The 21058-nt window shown below is 40.8% G+C and overlaps 1 protein-coding gene across 7 annotated transcripts in view; it reads right to left on the bottom strand.

Moving 5' to 3' along the window:
• HIVEP1 (HIVEP zinc finger 1) overlaps positions 1-21058 on the bottom strand; it is a 115702-nt gene that overhangs the window by 15067 nt on the left and 79577 nt on the right. For all 7 annotated transcript variants that reach the window (XM_075745022.1, XM_075745023.1, XM_075745026.1 and 4 more), the window contains 3 exons: positions 8996-14946; positions 2590-2723; positions 1053-1228 (listed from right to left, as the gene is read on the bottom strand). In XM_075745022.1, coding sequence (XP_075601137.1) covers positions 1053-1228; positions 2590-2723; positions 8996-14946 — 6261 coding nt within the window. The remainder of the gene's footprint in view (positions 1-1052; positions 1229-2589; positions 2724-8995; positions 14947-21058) is intronic.

Below are 21058 nucleotides of genomic sequence, written 5' to 3'. Positions count from 1 at the left end.
ATGAAGGGTGATTTACCAACCATCAAGCACCCAACTGCGTGACTGACTCTGCCAGCAGTAATGGCAACAGCCAGGCGTAGCAACTGCAGAAACGGAAGCGAATGCAAGTATCTGCTACAACTGAAACCAGGAAGAATTTCAAATGGGCAGAACTTAATTAACTTGAACTTGGCCAGCACGCCTACTCTGCAAAAACCATAATCAGAATTTATTGGGTTCACACTCCGGCATTTCATCTTAAAGCCAACATGATGATCCAGTGTGTCAGGATGCAGCGATAAGTTTTGACACATCTAAAGACTATCCATCCCACTTTCTGCAGCACTGGGTTATTTCTTGGAAGTTTTCCACCCAACCACTGAGTAGTCTCGAACCCACTAAAAACACAAATGTTTCTGAGGTTACAGCTGGGGTGGGGATTATTGCTAAATGATGTTTAAAGCCAAGAAAAATGTTACGGCTTAGAGGTTTTTTGCTTAAAAGTATTTTGGCTGTGAACTTCTCCTGTCTGTTTCACTTATTTTGAGTTCTGGATTTACCACTGTTTAATATACCGCCTGCTGCAAACAGGATGCATTTAAGTATCTGGAGTAAACAGGCTTTAAAAAGTAGGGGTCCATCTTTGGCTCTTAGAAGGTCAAGTGGAAAGTGAACCTCATCCTTCAAGGGTATAAAAAATGTTTTAATATAGTAATTTAATAAAGGCCAATTTCTTTCCCAGGGCAATTAGTTGAGTGCCAATAGGACTACAATATATGTCAATGTCATACCTCCAAAAGATCACTGCTAGCAACTTAAAATTCTGTGTTCCCATCCCAACCTACCGTGGCATGCCACACAATTCCTTCATGTAAAGATGTGATTATCTGAATAAACATACAGAAGACAAAAGAAGGAAATCGGAAACTACAAATATTTGAAGCATTAGACAATAAAACTCCACAGAGACGCAACTTCTTTAGCTTATGAACAGCCAAATGTGAGAAGAAAATAATTATATTTTCAAGTAGAAAGAAAAAAGGGGAGAAACGTACACTGAAAAGTGCCCCTACCTTTAGTTTTGAAGGAAAAGTTGCAGTAATTGCAATGGTAAGGACGGACATCGGTATGTGTGCGAATGTGCTTCTTCAGCATGCTGGGTTTCTTGCAACGTATTCCACATTCTTCACAGATATACTTCCCTCTCCCTCTCCCCCGAACATACACGTAGTCTTCATTTGACTTGTACCTAGTAACAGTACCATGAGAGTAAGGCAATTAGTTGTGATGGAAAAATGATTGAAGTCAGAAACCATAATCTGCCAGAATTTAAAAAATGATATATGAAAAGGAATGACTGACAAAACCAGTCATGCTCTTTTTCTGCTCAGGCATTTATTTGTTCAACTCAGATCCAGATTTTTCACTAGGTAATCACAGACTTGTTTAGGAGTAACGACATTATCTTTTTTAACAAAGGTACCATTTGATACTAGGCATTTCAAGATTTCAAATTTCCTCTTCACAACACAGGAACATACTTTTTAGAAGTGTCAGTTCTTGGAATCGGGTTCGGGGACCGTGAGGAAGCTTTAAAAGAGCCTCTCTGACGCCCGGCGTTGCGTGCAGAAAAGGGACAATGTTAGTTACGACAGTGGGAAAGTCTAAAATTCCCTATCAATGTGCTCTGGACTCAGCCTACTGGGACTATCTCTAGATGGAAAAAGTCACTCAATTACATCCTTTGTATCTCTGCTCAAGGATGCCAAAGGTTGTGCTTAGCTTTTGTGACCTGGTCCCTGCAACGTCTGCATCTTAGCAGAGACACGTAGCAATGTTTTACCTGGGCAGCTGGTAATGGCTTAACTGCTGGCCTAGACTGGATTCAGCCCGGGAACCAACACATGGAAAGCCCTAGAGCCCGCCACCAATTATGAGAATAATAAAATATGCACCATTCATGCTCAACATTTTCAGAAGTGTCACTGGCACTTTTCTACTTAAAAAAAAATCTGTCTTATAAGATCTTGTACATGGCACAACGCTGTGGCTAAAGCAACTGTTATTCATATCAAGCAACCAATGTGAAGTATTACAGTGAATGGATGATGACCTTCAGTAAATATTTCCACGGCATTTTTCAAATCAGGAGTTCTCCAGCCTGTGTACGCCACAGCAAACTGCCAGGCAGAGACTGTACCGCAGTCTGCTGCTTAGCCCCTGGACTATATCGTCTCCAGCTACAGTTACACAACCCTACTGCAGAATAGGTATTATTTATCACGTAAGAGAAGTACAGAAAAAGAATTTACATCTATGGCTGTATCTAGCTGCCTTTACTACTGATTAATGTTCATCCTTTAGGAAAAAAAAAAAAGACTTGCATTGCCTACTGTTCTTTATTTCATTACCCCTCCTCGTAACTCTCATGGCTCCATGCTTCTGATGACTTTCCATTTTTCTTGGAAACATAAACCAACATCTACAGACCACAGTACGGGAACTGTTGTTTAAAATAAATCAAACAGGAAGCAACATCTCTGCAAAGTCTAGAATCAAGGAAAAAATATCTTCCCGACGATATCTAGTATACGAAAGTACAATACTTGCCCTCCATCAAATATTTTAACTCTTCTTGGTTCTGTTTTGATAAAGGAGTTTTCTTTATCGTGCTCAGTGCTTGACTCAGAGCTTTCCTTATTGCTGAATTCAGTTGCAGTCAATTTTTTTCTATTTAATGCTCGCTGAAAGAAAATGAGATACGCATATCATTAAAATTAGTATCTTTCACATGCCATTCAAACCTGTAAGTTACGATGAATAAAAGCATCATAAAAGCCACAATTATAACTGATTTTAAAAAAAAAGTGTTAAGGTACATGAAACGAAATATCTTTCGCTAAACAACTTCTCCACTACACATTGACTATGTGCGGACTGGCAAATCTTTAAGTAGATTATGGCACTGTAAGAAACCAGGAGTGCTCTGAATCTACAGTAGGAGATGCCTCTTCCTTCTTCAGGGAAGGCGAAGGTCACTTGCCTTGGCTCACAGGTAGCCTTCGACAGAGAAGTTGCTTACAGTCAAACTCATTTGCTTCACTCCTCTGCCGTCGACGCGACATCTGGACTGTACGGATGGGGCTCTGCAGCTGCATGCTACACTGCCCCCCACAATTTGACAAAAAGGGGGGAAGCTGTTACTGCACAACTAGTTACTTGTGATTTTCCCCCGAAGTTCAAGTTTCAGTAGCGCATCCCCAGCTCCAGCTGCCCAGTGTCTACCGCGGCAGGGCAGGGGGAAGGAGGATGCGAACCGGTAACATTTCTGATTGTTAATAGTCTTCAAAAACCAGACCTGTTTCAGTGTGAAAATTGACTGCTCCCACTTTGGTGAGGTTATTAACAGGGGCTCCAGAACCCTTCCAAAGTAGGACTCCACAGTTAATTCCCACTGCCAGACCAAATTACAAGAAAAAGCGTACCAGCTATCTAGCAGAACAAAAATATGTTTCTCCATTTCCCTTGATTATTAATTAAGGAACTTTTTTTTTTTTTTTTTAAAGGAGGACAAGTTCCTCCAACATTTGCCAATTAAAATCTACTCCTTCCAAGTCTAGGATATTTATAAAATGGGCAACAATGAAGGAATGATCCAATTAGCCAGCAATTATTACTGCTGTATTTATAAACTGTTCTACCCACGTAGCTGGCACACTTAATGCATTTGCTCATATTGATAAGTGAATAAAATGATGAGAGAAAAAAAGTCTGGCCTTATGTTTTCTACTCATTATAAAATTCAATGCTGTAAGCTTGCGAATTCTTGGCAAGAAGAATGACTTCACTGGCTGACTTAAAATGACTGATGAATTGCACTGGTCATTGCATACGTTGAAGGGTGACATCATTCTGGCATCCAGTCCTTGCCTATAGTCTCAGACATAGTCTTTACTTCCCACCTGATGAGGAATGTGGCTGATGAGCAGTTAACACAGATCTGAGGAAAAGCATCTTCCTATTCGCTTCAAACCCCTAGGAATCCACGCAGGCTGCAAGTACTACTCCAATCCCTATACGCTTCTGTGCGCCCTCTGATTGATTTGAGCTGGATTTTCAAATATCTGAGCAGTTCTACCAAAGCATACATGACAGCTCTGCCTGTGTGTAGGAGGAAAGAAATTTCACCCTGCATGTTTTAACAGCATTCACACAAGGTGAAAGGAGAAGACGTTCTGGATGAGAAATATCAGAAGCTGAGCCTACTCTAGTAATTGCAACTCAGCCATGTTGTAATTCCTATACACTACCTGGCACACGAATTGCTTTTGTTTCCACTGCAAACAGAGAGTAACAAGGTGACATTTACAATTTAAGAAGAAAAGAGCAGTGGAAAATACAGAATACATACAATAAGCCAAATACCACATAAATATTCCCAGAATAATGCAATCTTTAAGTGCCTGATCTTTCAATCCTAAATACTAAGTATTCTTTCCAGATTTAATTTTCAAGAATGAAAAGACAAAGGAAAAAGATCCTAGAAACATTTGGCCCACATTGTTATCCAAACTACAGTGAAACAGTGTTATACTGTATATCCACAAAAACATAAACTAACACAACACCAAATACCTCTGGATTCCACCCACCTCCCTTTATTTAACACAAATGTTTACGTACAGAGATAAGATAGTCTAACATAGGTGGTCAAACTACTAGCTACCTCCCACTGATGTACTTTAATTTACTGGTTATATGCTATTTTAGCAGCTGTTTTAGTGTCTTAAACATGCAAAATGCTGTTATCACAGAGATGCTCTAATAGAAAGACCAAGTTTCTGTCACAAGAATCTACAGAAATGCTCACTGATTATGAAAAAAAGTATCCTTTTTAGTTTTTATGGAAAATTCCAAATTGATGCTGAAGAAGACCTGGGTCCTCTGTCAATTTTTAAGAGCAGCCAGTCTCTGAGAAGCACGGGTTTCTTGTGTGGGAATCTTTTAATGTACCTCACCTAAAACCCCCCCAAAACCCCACACGTATTGGTGGAAAGGGCAGAAAACCGGCAGTGCTGTATAATGTTCCTCTCCATGACTACTTATGTCTTCTGTTTCCAACACAGACTTCTCTCTCTTCTCCCGTGGAGACAAGGACCATGATTCATTTCTACTTTTCTCATTTTGTTCCAATTTAACTCCACTGTCTTCAATTACTGGTATAAAACTGGAAAAAAACTGCTCTTAGGGCTGCCCAGAGACCAGAGTTCAATAGATACTTCTGGTACTTTACAACATCCCTTGGAAAAAAAACATGCTTGCAGCCTGAATCATCAAAGTTATAAATTTCAGATTATAATATTCATTAAACATTTTTTCCCATTGGCACATAGCCACTTGAGGAAAATGTTTTTAATATCTTTAAACTTTTACTAGTTTACACATAAAAATCTTCTGCATTTAACTACTTTCCAGTGGTGGGCTGGACTGTTGTGGCACATCATCCAAGAAAGGAAAGCTTTCCAGTCAGGAGAAACTTTCCATTCTTCAGCCTTATTCTTGCCTGAAAATCTTCACCCTGGAATACTGCACACATTACTGATTCGCTTCTGAGACGGGAGCCAAGATCAATGCAGGGGCTTGAGAAAGGGCTCCTGATACACCACCAATGAATTCAAGTGAGGAAAACTGGCAAAAAAAATTTAAACAAATAAACCAAAAAGAGCAGAGAGATAAAATAAGCCTTTTCCATGCAGGTAAACCTCTTGTTACATTTTAAAGTGCTGTACTCATTCCAGGAGCGTCTTTCACAATAACATTTTCGTGGTTTGTTCTCTGAATCACTGGAACGTGGCAACTTCACCTATTGCCTCTGAGCAGCGAATTGTGAAGAGCAAACAAAGTCCCCTGGTTCCTTATTGTTTCCATTTCGTTCACATGTCTCTTCATTTCCCCTGGCGTCTATTGTTGAAAGAATTGCCTTTTTTGTGACAGTGATTAGTAGCGGTTCTGCAGCAGCATGAGGCCTCTGTAAACAGGACTTAGTTCTGGGGGAAACCCAGGAACAGTTCAGGAAGCGGCTTTATCTCGGCGAGAAGATCAGCAGCTAAAGCCCCATGAGCAGAATATGCCAAATCCCTTTGGAAAGGGCTACGATTGCGAGAGAGGAGGCGAGGCGTAAACAGCATTATTATTTATAAACTGGATTACAGTAGCACTTAAAGCTCTCCGTCAGGTAAGGGTTAAAACGTGCAAACCACTTGAGCAAATATCTTCTGAACGACAGTCACAACCTCCAGAGACTTGCAGTCTAAACTGTAGCTCCCTAGGGAACTCAAGACCCCGCCAAGCTTTTAAGCAGGAAATCAATCACATTTCTTTGAGAATTATTTGCTAATCTGTTTGTTGGCTTTGTTTGGTTGTGTTGGGGTGTTTTTTTAAAATAGAGTATTAATTTCTAAAAGGACCTCCAACATTCTCCATCCTCACTCTCAACCAGAAAAAAAAACAGTAGGAGAATTACTGTGCATGAACCAAATGAGGAATTTCAGTTTTTGCTTTCTTTAAATATGGCTTCTGTGAGGAAGTTTCCAAGTTGGCATTGGCTATTCCATTACCAGGTCTAACTGGAGACTGGTAATACAGAGGCATATTCTAACAGCATCATCATCATCCTGTAAAGGAGCTGAAATGCCACTGCCTGAGTCATTAGAAGGGAAAGCAGACAAACTCTGGAGGTGTTAGGTCATAGCACCTATCAGGTCTTTGAAATTTCTAATTTCTGCCATCCTATACCTTGTTTGTACAATCTGAGATGCCAATTAAACTTTAATTGGTGTTCTCTCGCTGCACTTTCTTCCTTCATAATGGCTCTGTAAATCAGCCGCAAGCAGAGCTTAAGAACTTTCATTTTTACCGTGCTCGTGTGCTTCATTCAAAACATCAGCAAGAAAGACTGGAGAAAGATTAGTAACTGTGGTTCTTTTGTGGCAGAAGCACTGTAAATGTACCTGACAGCTGCCTATTACAGCATTTAAGTATTCCTAGAGTGTTTAAAAGGGTGCTGTCAAAATATTTTAAAAATATTATTATCCATTATTTCTTTTCTAAACAGGATCTGTTTGTAGACAAAATTTGTTCTCCAAGAGGCACGCAGTAGCTTTGTTATCAGAGAATTTCTTCTGATATAGTGTTCTTTAAAAATAAACCAAACATGAGTCAACGACACAAGTGATGTGAGACTTGCCTTAGAAAGAATAGCTTGACTATTACAATGAAAAAAGCTAAATTTTCAAATTCTTTTTTTTTTTTTTTAATTTAGCACTATTTAAGTACAACTTCTCATAAAGTGGGGAGCAGGCTGAAAAAGGTAGTATGAGTGTAAACAAAGGTGTCACACTAATGTGGAAGCAATGATTCAATTCAGATACAGCACTAACACAAAGCCAACAGCCTGTGTGTATTTTCTGCACGAAACATTACGGATAAAGCTTTGAACTCCAATATAAATGTTAGCAAAGTCTCCCACTGATTTCAGGAGGACCAAGTTTAAATCTAATGCTCTTCTTGACTCCCCCTGCAATTCTGAAACTATTTTTTCCTCTTACACAGAGGTTCTCATCCCACTGCTCTTTTCCCTGCTGACGACTTTGTATCTCAGCAAAACATTTAGCAAACACAGAAACAACCCAGGGTGACCTCCGACAGCAACAGCCTCTGTCACTCAACGTCCATCCACAGAAATACATGTTTTTTTCCCAAGGCTGTGGTGGTACGTCTCCTCCAGAGCGACTGCCAGCCCTACGGACACCAATTCCCACACCCGATGCCCACCCAGCAAGTTTTGCTGATGGCGGCCTGCAGGATTAGGACAAGTTATGATTGCTTTTACCTCCCAAAAAAAGACTTCTATGTCCTGAAGGACTCTAGAGAAAGGGAGGTCCACGGCTAAAGGCCTGTTTTTGCCAGCTCCAGAGAAGTTCGGCATCACACACACAACGTACAGAGCAGAGAGGAAAGAAGAGCATGAAACTGTGCTGTACACCACAGCTCTCTTTAAAAAGCTTTATGGCTTCACTAGACGGGATGATAAGAACTAGTACTAGGTGCAATAAATACACACAGCCACCTGTTGCCATAGTATAGGGCAGAGAGCCACCTTTACCCATTCACAGAGGCAATTCCATTACTAAGGAATACCAAATCCAGTGCAAACCAGCAGATGGTTTTGGTCCTGTCCATAACAAAACTGTCCAGTAAATGAAATGCTGATTACGCATGTGCAGCCCCAAGACAGCTAAGGAAATAACAAGTGACCACTTTGCTTTGCCACATCTGCCTCCAGAATGACACAGTGTTTTATATGGGTCACAAGCATCGCCCAGAGTATATTCCACTGCGCAAGATTTAACGTCATCTTTGGAGCCATACCGATCCAAGAAGTTGTCAGTGGTTTTATGGCAGACGTAATTTTGTTTTAAACTTTGCTATTTTTGTCATTATTTCACACCACTGATTAACCTAGGTGGGAGAAAGGGAAACGGTACACTGCTCCTCTCACAGTTAGATGATCAGCGACGGTGAAAAATATTTTTGCAGCGTATCCATGGACACCTGTTCAGGCCAAGCACTCTTTTATAACAGAAAATACCAGCTGATTTTTAAGGCAAAATATGCAATTATGATCTTAAATTAACCTGTTTTAAGTTAAAAGTGTTTTAAAAAATATTTATATCAGAACGATGTTTGTTCTACCATTTGCACTTAAAAAATAGCCAAACACATTCCTGCCACGATAAACACTTCATATACAGATTTAAATCCAGGAACTAATTTCCATGAAAAGTGATAAATCCTTATAAACAGGTTTCTTAATGGAATTACTTAAGATCTTTTTAGCAGTTTGATCCAGCATAACTAAAACAAATACATTACATCCTCTAAAATACGAACAAGCACAATTTCCAACGCAAATCCTCTGTAAACGATGAGTATACATCAAGCACAGCTTAAGTACCTTGGTTAAGTTGTTCTTCCACTTGCTTGAATAGACCAATACATCAGATCTGGGATGAGTAGTTCTTGCTTGAGTGTACAGCGGTTTTTCAACTTTTTGTTTTGAATTGAGGAGGGAGAGAGCTACCTTTGTCGACAAACCAAGTGGATTGGGATTGTTGGGATTAATGGTCCACGTAGAATAGGCGGAGATTTTCTGATCGTTTTGCAGCAGATGCAATGGTTTTCTCTTCAGGAGATAACACCAGGTAAAACTCGTTGTGGTCTTGAGGCTCGGAAACGACAACCTCTGCATTTCTCCTGTATTCATGGCAGCCGGTGTGGCTACAGGCTTCGCTTGGCCCTGGCTATCGATGTGCTTGCTCTCACTGCTGTTACTTGGGGACTTTCTGTCTTGACTGCTACTTACAGCCTTGAGAAGAGAACTCTGATTATTCACCGGAGACAATTCAGATGGTTTTCTAACTACAAACACCGGCGATGCTGAAGACTTAAGGTCTTCAGATTCTGGTGACTCCTTCAGGGCTTCTGAAACCCCAGTGTCAGAGGAATGACGGTTAGGCAACAGCAGGTCTGAAGGACTAGCTTTGCTGCTTTTTTCATGCTGTGCAACCCCATCAGGATCTAAGAGGTGATTTTCAAGAGGCTCTGTGGTGCAAACCTGTCTTACCAAAACTGGTTTCTTCTGCTTACTGGTAGGGTCATTAGATCTAACGTTCAGTGAATGCAACGGTCTAGCATCTGTCATGCAGGCAGCTCCACTCTCATCTTTAACACGTTTTTGCTGTTTTTCCATGGCAATATCTAAACTGTTGGCTGGGGAAAGCATTCGTTTACTTGAAGCTGTAGCTTCTGGTTGAGGGAAGAGTCCGCTAACTGGCACTTTCTGAATAATATTCAAAGAGCTTGACAAAGGTGAATTTCTGGTTCCGCTTTCTGGTTGAGAATTTTCAAATTCAAATGAATTTGGCAAAGTCCTCTGATGATCTTTGTGAGATTTTGGCAGCTGAGTTTTGCCCTCAAGCGTTGGCACTGTCGCAACATTTGTTTTGCAAACAGATTGATTTACCTGATCCTGGGTCACTAAAATGTGAGGAAGGGGTGTAACAGTTGCAAAGCCATAGGATGGCATACTGCTGTGAATACGGACGGGAACCACGAAAGGAGGAATCTGATGTATTTGACTGCTGCAGTTACTAGGGACAATTTGCTTTAGAGGAGGCACAGAGTATGGATTAGACATGTCAGGCAGTTTAGTCTGCAATTCAAAGGAGGATGCTTTCTGGTCCACCCCAACTTGACCTGGAACAGTCTGAGTTGATAAAGTATTTTGTAGCAATTTAGAAGAGTATGGCTGACCTATATGTAACGTTTTAACTTCAAGCTGATACTTTGGAGCAAAACAATCCTTTTTTTCATCGGGATGACAAGAAAGCAGGTATGTGCTCACTTGTTCCCCTTGGGCTGATGTTTTAGTGGATGTCTGGGAAGGCTGATGAGTTGAGGATGGCTGTCCTTGATTATTCAACACATGATCTAGAGGTTGCGGAACCAAAGACAGGCTGACAGGATTACAATTTTGAATTGTCAAGTGAGGCCTGGAGTGAGTCTGTGAATGCTGAGTACTTGAAGGAAACTCCACTGAAGATTTGCCAGAGGTTTGCAGCCTGTGCAATGGCACCGTGGGCACATCCGTAGCATGAGCTGTCTGAATGGAAGAAGTGGATTTAACTTGAGGCTGATGATTTTCTGGAGCAATATTTAAAGATATTTGTCTTACAAATGGCCCCCTCCTCCTTTCTAACAGAGGCACGTGTCCAGTCACTCCATTTGCAGACGACACTTTCGGAGTGGCTCTCTCTACGAGTGGGGCGGGTTTTGACGGAGACATGCTTCCACAGTCAAAAGACTTACTCCTGTAGTCCACAACCTCCATTGACGGCTGCGTGCAGCTGATTTGCTCTGAGGCTGCACGTCTCATTTCCCGGTAATGAGGGCCAGGCACAGCCAGTGCGTGTGAGCCAGGGGGAATCATGAGAAACTCTGACAACTTAGTACCGGGTTCTGCTTTGGAAGAGTTCTCAGCCTTCAAAGCTTCATCTTTATCGAGTGAAGCTGAGAAACTGGAGGCATGCGACAAGCTACTCTCCCGACTTAGGCTTCTGGAAAGCGTGGAGTCAACACTCGATTCGGCAGATGAATGCTCCATTTCAGCCAAGCGAATTCTTTTCTTCTTTGGTGGAAGCTTTTCTGTTGGCAATTTTGACAGCGTTTCGCTGCGCTGTGGCCAATTAAACCTTTCTGTCTTTTCCTGATCGCTGCATTGGTTTTCCTGGTCCCTATCTGGTTCTTCTGTGACCAGTATTTCAGGAACCTGGATGTTATGCTGGCGCACAAGTCTTGACGGCTGAAGCGGTGCGCTTCTCTCATTAGAAACTATTTGGCTTCCCTGAACTTCCCCTCTAGGTGCTTCTGATGACAGGGGTTGATGATGCTGGGGAGTATTCAGATGAGAGTGTCTATCCTCTTGGATGACAACCGTATTCAAAGAGCGGTGCTTCGCAACCTTGTTGGGCTCTTGAGAAGAAACTGGTGATACTCTTTCGAATGACTCTGATTTCTCAAATGAGCTATTTCTACTCAGTGAATTGGTGTGCTGTATTACTGAAATGCCAGTCCCTTGTCTTTTCAACTCCACCTTTTCTTGCACAGCTGAACTTGCCTGCTTTTCAATGAGTGGAGCCATCTTTGGCTCGGTACTCCGATCGGTGCCTCGAGCCACAAGCTGAATTTGGGAACTTTGAAGTAGAAGGTTGCTTGCCTGCTGTGATCCTACCACTGTTGTCGCACTGTGTTTTGACAGACCAGAAGAATTTGCTGGCTTGCTTTGGCCTTCGGCGTTCTTTGATGGAATGCTCGTATCATTTTGCTGTGGGTCATCGTCATCGCCAACACTTTTCATTTTCCTTCTTTTCCTTATCTGGGGTGTCTGCTCCCAGACGCCAGTTGAAGTAGTGACTCTGTAATGTAGAATTTGAGGCTGTGTACTATTTGGAACAGTTTTATGCTCAGGCTCTCGGATTGCGGCTTTAGTTTTAGGTCCATGCAACTCTGAACAATAAAATTTCTTGTGGTTTTCAAAATTTTCCAGTTTCCTATATCTGTTTCTGCAGGTTTCACACTCAAACATTGTTCCTCGCACCTGAGGGGACTTCTTTGTTTTTTCTAAATTTGATCCCTGTGCCAGAGACTTGCTCCTTTGCAATAAGGATTCATTTGATAAATTACACCCCAGATAACTTTCTTCTACAGGTCGCACTGGTCCAAGAACTTGGCTTTCACCAGTAGAAGAATCTTCTATTGCTGCCTGTCTAACAAGGGTCCGAGGATGTCCGCCTTGGTTCAGTGGAGTAGCAGGTCCTGATACAAAAACGTCATCATATAAAGAGCCAATTTTATCATCAAATGACTGACTTCCTCGAAGGGGATGAGAGGGAGGTATTACATTTGGAGGTACTGCTGAGTAACTGGTAGTAGGCATGGAATTACTTCGTGTTATAGGTAAACAGTCAAGAGATGGTACAGAAAGAAGAAAAACTTGCTTTGATTTCTCAGTGGGCGTGAAAGGAGACTTTGGTATATCAGAGCTTGAGCTAGTTCTTCTTCCCATGGGCTTTAAATCAAACTGGAAAGAATCCTTAAATATGTAAGATTTTGGCGAATCTATGCTTCCTCTTCTTGAAAGAGATGTTCTTCTTGGTTTCACACTATCTAACTGTTTGTCATCCACAACAGCTTCGTTATCAGAAATTAACTTTGAGATACGTTCCTCAAGAGTTTTTGTTGCCATGGGAGGTCGCATTTGGCCAGAGAGAGTCAGATTTTTGTCAGCACAAACAGTTTGTACCACTGACGCTACCACGCCACTTGCTCGTGGCAGGCAGGGCAGGTTTTTATTTGGATCTTTCTCAGAGGTCAACAATCCTCGTACAAAAGGAGCTGGTGGGCTCATTGTTTGATCGGCACTTTCAGAACGAGAGAAATAACCAGAATCGGTACTACCTAAACTTCTAGGGCTCAAAAGACATTTTCCTTGCTGGTCTTGGGAGCCATCGGTGGCCTGTTGTCTCTGGAGCTGAGCGTGCATCACTCCTACTGCAGATCCCAGCTGTTCCTCTAATAGGGCCATTTCTGCTTTCTGATGCTGCTTTATGTCATTCTCCTTGAATGAGGCGGTATGTGTCAAGTTTGACTGAAGAGTTGTCACTTTAAAATCTCCTTTTCTCTGTGCTGCAGCAAGCTCAGGTGCTGGTTCTGTTACTTTTGGGCTATCGGCCCTTAATGGAGAAACATTTACAGGATGAACTACTACTTTTGGTAAAGCTGCCCTTACTTGAGGTTCTGTATCATGTAATGAAGAGTCACCTGGTATACAGTCTGGGTTGCTTAATGGAATAGGGCTTCCCTTCTGCAACGTTTCTGCAGTTGAAATGACTTTCACTATCTGTGCGGGTTCCAGTTCTTGATCATCTTGTCTTTCATCAGCGGTGCCTTCATCTTCACTTTCGCCGCTTTCTTCCACATCCGAATGAATGCTAAGTGCTTTGTCCGAGTCATGAGATAAGAAGAGGCCACCCGAATCTGGTTGTAGCACAAGTCCAAGCTTGATAGCATGCGCATGAGATTTTTTGTGCTTGTACAGATTGCTTTTGGTTTTAAATGAAAACCCACACGTCACACAAGGATACGGTCGTTCTCCAGTATGGGATCGGATGTGCTTTTGGAGAACACTGGGCTTGGCACAGGCCCGATTGCAGTACTCACAGACGTACTTCCCTAGCTTCTTAGGCTTCTGGTCTTTCAAGAGGTTACATATTTGTTCTACTCCATGGTTTACAGCTGATGCTATCTGGGCTGAATTATACATGGGACCTATAGACAAGTGTGTTGAACCCGATGTGCTAATTGTCAAAGGTGATGATGAACTTGCTACTAACTGGTTTTGAGGAAAAACCTGAGTTACAGTGGAAGAGGAAGTGTGAACGACAGATGAAGTTACTGCTATGCTGTATATCTGTTGGAGTTTGGGGTTTTCCTGACTCTGCTGTTGCACCAGCGATCTGGTGAAACTTGGACACATAACAACCTGGTGATTCTGTTGACTGGTTTTAGCAATAAGGTCTTGTGAATGAGAAACTGATTGGCCTTGTGCTTGTCCAGTCTTGGCTGTTACTGCTACATGCACATTGTTTAACGTACAGGGGTAATAGTGAGGTCCAGCTGCAAACTCGTGCTGTGACAAAGCAGGTTGATTTTGGACGCTCATTGTATTGGATGTGAGACTAGAAGAGGTGCTTACAGTTTTATTTGGTCTCAGTTTCTCTATCTGCATCCCATAAGGGGGGCACTCTTGTGCTAAGGTGTTCAGTTCAGGCTCCATAGCTTTTAGTAAGACATCGAATGCAGTACGTGTACACGGGGATGATGTACCGCAATCAACAAAATTAATACATTCATTACTGTCAGTCTTTGTTTTACTTGAGGAGTTTGAGAGAGACTTCTTCTCTGGGGAGTTCAGTTGGTTTGCATCGGTATCCTCCACTGCCTGTTTACCCAAATCTAAGGATTGATGCGCCAGTGACAGCTTTGTCTGCATCGATGTCTCAGACTTGGTTGTTTCAACACTTATCTCACTACTAAGTGCTCCCCCATTTTGTTTGGTACATTGATTTCCATTTTGCACGGGTAGGTGATCCTGTGCCGTGGCGTGTTCGGAGGCATCCGAAAGAGCTTTTAGCGGTGAAGGGTCCACATTTTGCTTAACCTTGGCTTCGGCGGGGCTTCTCAAAGGCGATTTTGGTATTTTTTTTAGATGGTTTTCAGTCACAATCTTTTTTCTTTTCACACCCTTAATTGTATCTTGGGTTCCTCTAGTACCAGCATCGGTGATTTCTGTTAAAACACAAAGAGAATAAAAAAGAATATTAAAACTGGATAATGCAGTATATTTTTATTTATGCCATTTTATTATCTCTAAGTTTCAACAGTAAGCCCTGGGGCAACAGCACTGTCCATTTCTCCAGCCTCCGATATTTTTTTTAACAGTAAATGTATCTTAGCAAAGATCTACTTAGTTTTCATTTAAAAAGAGCAATGCTTTCTAACCGACGCTGTAAGACATTCGCTATAGGAAAAGCTTCAAAGGAAATGTAAGCAAAGAAAAGCTACTGAAAGAATATTTTGGCCTTTATAGCAACTCCTTTTCAGACAAAGTAAAAAGAAACCTCTCTCTTGCACTTGTTTAAAAATTCAAATCATTATAGCAGGAAAATGAAGAACCAAGACACAAATCTGTTTTCATGTCATGTTTGTCACTTTTTCCATCTATATGTTGCAGCAGTCAAGGAATGAAGACAACTTCCTCATGGTTATATTTGTAAGTAGATTTATCATGGAAATGGCACAGCCACCCACACCATCTGTCAAATACTGTATTTCAGAGCTTCAATTACTGAACTTCAATAGCATTTCAGATGAGCAACTACTGTGGATGAATAAAATCAGTCATACTTAAATGATTTTCTATTTGTGCATTATGAAACAAAATAAACTAAATTTTAATTATTTCATTACTAGCTACACTTGTTGCTGATTTTAAGCAGGTATGCACGCAGAGTTTCAGGGGTGTAGTGAAGAGCAAATGAACTGGAATATTACTCAGCAGAATAATTTTGTAGCAAGTACTTACATTTGTAGAGTCCAATTTCCTCTATAACAAAAAATGCATGTAGACTGAATTTCAGTGTTGATACTTACAAGTTTGGTTTTTTTAAAGATACCTGATGTTACACACCTTCGTTTACCTCAACAGTGGGATATTTAATCTGTTAGTTAATTATTTTTTTTTAACTTCTTTCCTAACATCCACTGAGTCATAGCCACTGCCTCAGCAACCATCATTGGTATTGCAGAGGAAACCAACTATTAAATGGATCTAAATCCATTTTCTTAAGCTTTTACAACTCATTCATTAGGCTGTTAGCCAAAACCATACTCGTCTGATTGCCAATATTCAAAGCAAAGGAAGAATCTGATGCGACTAGAGGGCTGATGCCTCTGAAAATGTTCAGCTGCATACGCATTTTGGGAAGCAGTATCGAGTAACTCCAAGTAGTATGTTTACCTGCACAGAGTTACTCAGGAACAGAGGTTTATTTGCACCTCTAGGTAAAAAAAAAGCCTTAAGACAACGCATAAAGGGACAACATTCTCACAATCAACTTCACAAAGAGGTAAGCGGAGACAGCTCAGACTTCCCAGTACCCATCAACCCAACGGCCCCCTTTGAGCGGCACAAAGACCATCCTCTTGCAGAAACACCAGCTGGGTCGTACACTGCGGTGGGAGGAAAGCCAACACGTGGTCTGCATCTGACAAGAGATACTGGAGCTGATGAAGCCAGGGTGAAATTCCTGCTCCATGTAAAGGAAACCCAGGCAATGGCTAAAGCCTGTCTAGCAGAAGAGAATGCAAAGTGACTGGTAGGAAAAGAAAGGCAAGAAGATGTTTTCTGAATGCCAGAGCACAACCCAACTGGGATGTCCGCTAACGCCAGATACTTGGAAGTTCAAAATCCTGTTTCCAACTTGATGCCAACTTAATGTATGCATATTTTCATTTAGGGTGAATGTATATTCAGGAGATTTTCTTGCAAACTGAAAGATTAAAGACTACACATCACACATAATGTATTGCAAATGTGGAAATTCTGCAGAACCTGAACTATTCCTTTCTCAACCCTACTACAGGAAGTTTAACCGTGAAGAGTAAGAGACTGTTTTATCACATTCTGCAGTCCCATGAAAGACACATTCGAATCCCTTGTACAAACTACTGGCTCCGAACCTAGTTATGGGGACTTTGTGCTCCTCTTATGCATCTAGAAAGAAATTTCTGCATTAATCATTCACTTAACCTTTAAACAAACTTTGCATTTATTCCTTTATTACCAAAACCTATTCATGTTAGACTGAATTTAATATATTCAAAGCCGAGCTGTCTTCCATCACGATGTTCTGTAATTCCCGTTGCTTCACAATTAAACAAGTGGCTTACACTAATAAACTATCATCAATAATATTAAGGTGATTTCTTTAAAATTCATAGTCCACTGCAACTGTTTTTTCTTCAATAACAAAAACCAATTTTACACGAATCAGAAAGAAAATAACAAGGTAATTATATAAAAGAGTGCTTTTAGCCATGGTTTGGTGATCTCTCAGAAGCATGGCCACGCTAATTGAGCGTAAGTAATTTGGTTCCTTTCATGCACACACTGCAGCTTTTATCCTGTCACAATCACGCCTCCACACCGATCATACTGCCGGTGTTTGTACTGGAGCGCTACGGGAAGAGCTGGGCAGATTACACATAGCTAGGAAGATAAGAGTGCCAAGAATTGTGAACATCCAAGCAGACAAACGTACACAAAAAGACTAAGGTGTTTTATACTGCAGTAATTGAACAATCAAATGATGTGCTTCTTCCTGATGCCTCAGAATATTAAATAACTACTATTCCTGGCTTTCAATCATATAGTGCAGAAGAATAAGCATACTCGACCTGCACCATGCCAGTGAACTGGAAACCCAATACAGCTGAAAGGTGTAATGTGGCTTAAGAAAGCCTGAAAGAAAGTAAAAACGTATCTCTAATCTACCAATCAAATAATTAAAAATATGAACTCGTTATGAACACAGGTTTGGAATTTTCCATAATCTGTGTGCTGCTTTACTTTTAAAAAATGTTGTTCAACACATGCCAAACTGTAAAAATTGTTCAAGAAATTGAAAAGGAAAGAAAAAAAGAATAAACAAAGGCAAGTTATGCATTGCATTACATAAAGAAGTAAGTCATCTTCTTAAGTCTTCACAATCACTAATTGTGCTGCTTCTATACCAATAAAATTCCAGTCTACGAACATCATGAGAACTAGTTTCTTATTTGTATTTCTGAGTCTACATCTTTTGTGATTCCAGAGACGGAGTCACCTGTTTGATTCAGTGTACTCACCTGTAAAATCTTGTAAAACGTACTTTCTTGACAATGGCTTTAACAGGACTTAACAATGGTTTATGTCCTGTGCTCTACTTTGCTCCTTGATAATTTAGAAATCCTTATCATTAACAGAAATACTCACCTCATGTTTGCTAATAACCAAATTTCTAGCCTATTTGAGGAAAAAGGAATCCGTGACAAGTTCATTTCACTTATTTTTAGCTTTTCATTCCTTTTAAGTCTCCTTTTTTGCATTCCCAGTTTATGCTGAAGATATTCCATTCCACATTTGTTAATCTACAGCTACATGCTTGCACAAAGATCAACTGCATCAACATTTCCAGAGGCAACAACAAAACTGGCAGAAAACATCCGTCCCAGAACGTTAAACGCTCCTCTGCCTTTCAGAGCTACAAACTTTCAAGAGCATGATAACTTGGCCAGGGCTGTGCACCCACATCAACAAGCTGATGCTGAACAAAAAGAAAGTAAAAACATCCTCATGTGGAAAACAAGAAAGAAAAAAAAAAAGAAGTTGATTTGCTTTTCTTCCTCCCCCCCCACTCCACATGCTCTGCTCACCTCCCTCTGCAATGACAAAGCCCTTCTTTTGTTCAGCGGCAATTCCCCTTTTTCTCAGGTGGTGAAGTGGTGGTGTTGAGAAGTGCTGTCACCTCAATCAGATATCTAAAAAGTGTCTTTTTCATAAGCTGTATTACATCAAATAGGATTAAGTTACCCAGCCCGAGAGGAGAGGTAGCAATGCCATTGTGCTCAGCGCCTCACTTTTCAGATTACAGGGACACGGGAGCATCTCTTTCACGCTTTGCCTGGTTGGCTTTGTGCTGCTTTGCCATCAGGCCTCTCTCTCTAATTCTTCTGCTTCCGTATGAGTTCTGCACTCAAAACATGACAAGAAAGCTGATGTTTCTAAACATGACTTTGTTCACCTATAATTTCTCTGCTGCACTTTGCACAGGAAATAGCGCGAAAGAACACAAGGGTGATGGTGTAGATAGCAATCTGGCAGAGTAACTCATGCAGCAAATAAAGGAAAGGTATAAGCGATATGATTTTTTCTTCCGTAACATTCACTGGTGAACTAGACAGTGTCTTGACAAAATGATCTCAATGGTTTTGTTTAAGTAACTTTCAGAACTGCCTGTCTCAAAGCCTACATGTTATTATAACACCCACTCGCTTTCTCTCCTTTCTAATAGAGCTACGTGCTTGTACTTTAAAAAAAGGAAGAGAAAAAGAGGGAACTGAAGCAAGGCACCAAGCTCCCTTCTCTCTCAGTGCTACCCTGTGAAACGCAGAGCAAGAAACTGCTACCTGCCCTTACAGTCCAATGAATGGCACAATTTTTGTCTCATGTCCTCACTTTATGATGCAAAATTTAAAAAAAAAAAAGAAAAAAACATCACTGTAGGCTTAAATACATAGACCAGATTTTCAAATCAAGTGCCTAAACATTAGCTCCTAAATCTCTACTTTGCTCCCAGGGCACTGCAAGTAAGATCAAGCCTCTTCTGAAAGTGTTCAAATACTAATTGATGTCTTAAACGTACAGCTACAAGGTTACTCTGACACCTAACAACCGTAGCGATTCAAAGGTGGAAGGCTTTTCAAAAGAGAGAGACCATTACTAAGGACCTTATTCTGATTAAAACTAAGCTTCCCAGTGTCTTTAGATATTAAAAAACATTCTTATTCTTAACATCTGATACTTATTTAATTTTGATTTCACCAAAACTGTTGAAAGCACTCATGAATCACCCCACTGGGTCTGTTCCCATGAATAAGTAAAGAGCATGATTACGAGATAAAGAAATAAGTCTTGCCGGCAAATGTAAGGCCACTAGAACTTACATTAAACGCAGCAGAGAATAACTAAACTTTCATTTTTTATTAAATTACCTCTTTAGCTTCATACTGCCTCCTACATGTTAAGTACAGCCATAAGTATTTTTCCTAAAATTATAATTTTTCCAAAGCATTAAAAAAACCCCAAACAAACAAAAAAACCCACCTTAATTACATAAAACACACATACAACTATGAAAACATTCACAGTCATCAACAGAAGGATTTGAACAAGATTAACCCAAGGGCCGTACTTAATTTTAAGCACAAATAGAGAGGACTTCAAAGTCAATCACCAGCGATCTTATTTAACAGTCTTATCTCAGGTGCCTAACTTCAGACTTCCTGAGATGGCCACAGGCTGGTCACTCCCTGTTTCAGAGGTCAGGAGGCAAGTCAAGGAACTTGGCACACTCCGAGTCAGCTGCGATATTTGAAAACCTCTGTCAGTAGGCTTAACCCATGCTTAATAGCTTTCATTGCTGAGAACACCACTCTAAACATATACAGAGTGGACCCTTAAAAACCACTTGATCTGTATGTAAAGAACAATCTGACATTAATTAACTAATTAAAAAATGGCGGGGGGGGGGGTGTTGACGTTGAAAGGCTAAAGCATTCTGACAGGGATTGGATCAAGCGCTCACCTATTCCAACGTCTGTCCTTTTGTTCCTATCAGCAAATACTGGACCATTCCGTAAGGCATGGATGAGGTAAGTATGGTTTCATATTGCCTGTAAACATATGATTGTTTTTCTTGGTGTTTTTAACAGACAACACGAAGCTCTGGCTTGATGTGTGACCCATCAAAGGTACTGTATTGGCTGTCAGCAAGAGAGAGGCTCCTCAACCCTCTTTTAAGGGTCATTTCACACCAGGTTCTTGCACTGGAATGACTATTTTAATAGCATAATTTCTCATGATTAACCAAAATAGCAAAAGTCCTACTAACATAAGCTCCAGGGAAGGTGCACCTGTGTTAATATGTGGTACCAGCACTCATTTGAGTAGTGCCATTAACCTCAATGACAGTATACATTTTTGTAAAGTTAAATTAAATTTTAATGCGCTCAGCCATCACACCCTGGCAAGCCCATAAAATCAGCGTATCTCAAGTTCATGTATCAAAGGTAATTGTAG

Source organism: Balearica regulorum, chromosome 2 (assembly GCF_011004875.1).
Source record: "Balearica regulorum gibbericeps isolate bBalReg1 chromosome 2, bBalReg1.pri, whole genome shotgun sequence".
Lineage (NCBI taxonomy): Eukaryota > Metazoa > Chordata > Aves > Gruiformes > Gruidae > Balearica > Balearica regulorum.
The sequence above is the reverse complement of the archived record's forward strand: the minus strand, read 5'-3'. Positions and strand labels throughout refer to the sequence as shown.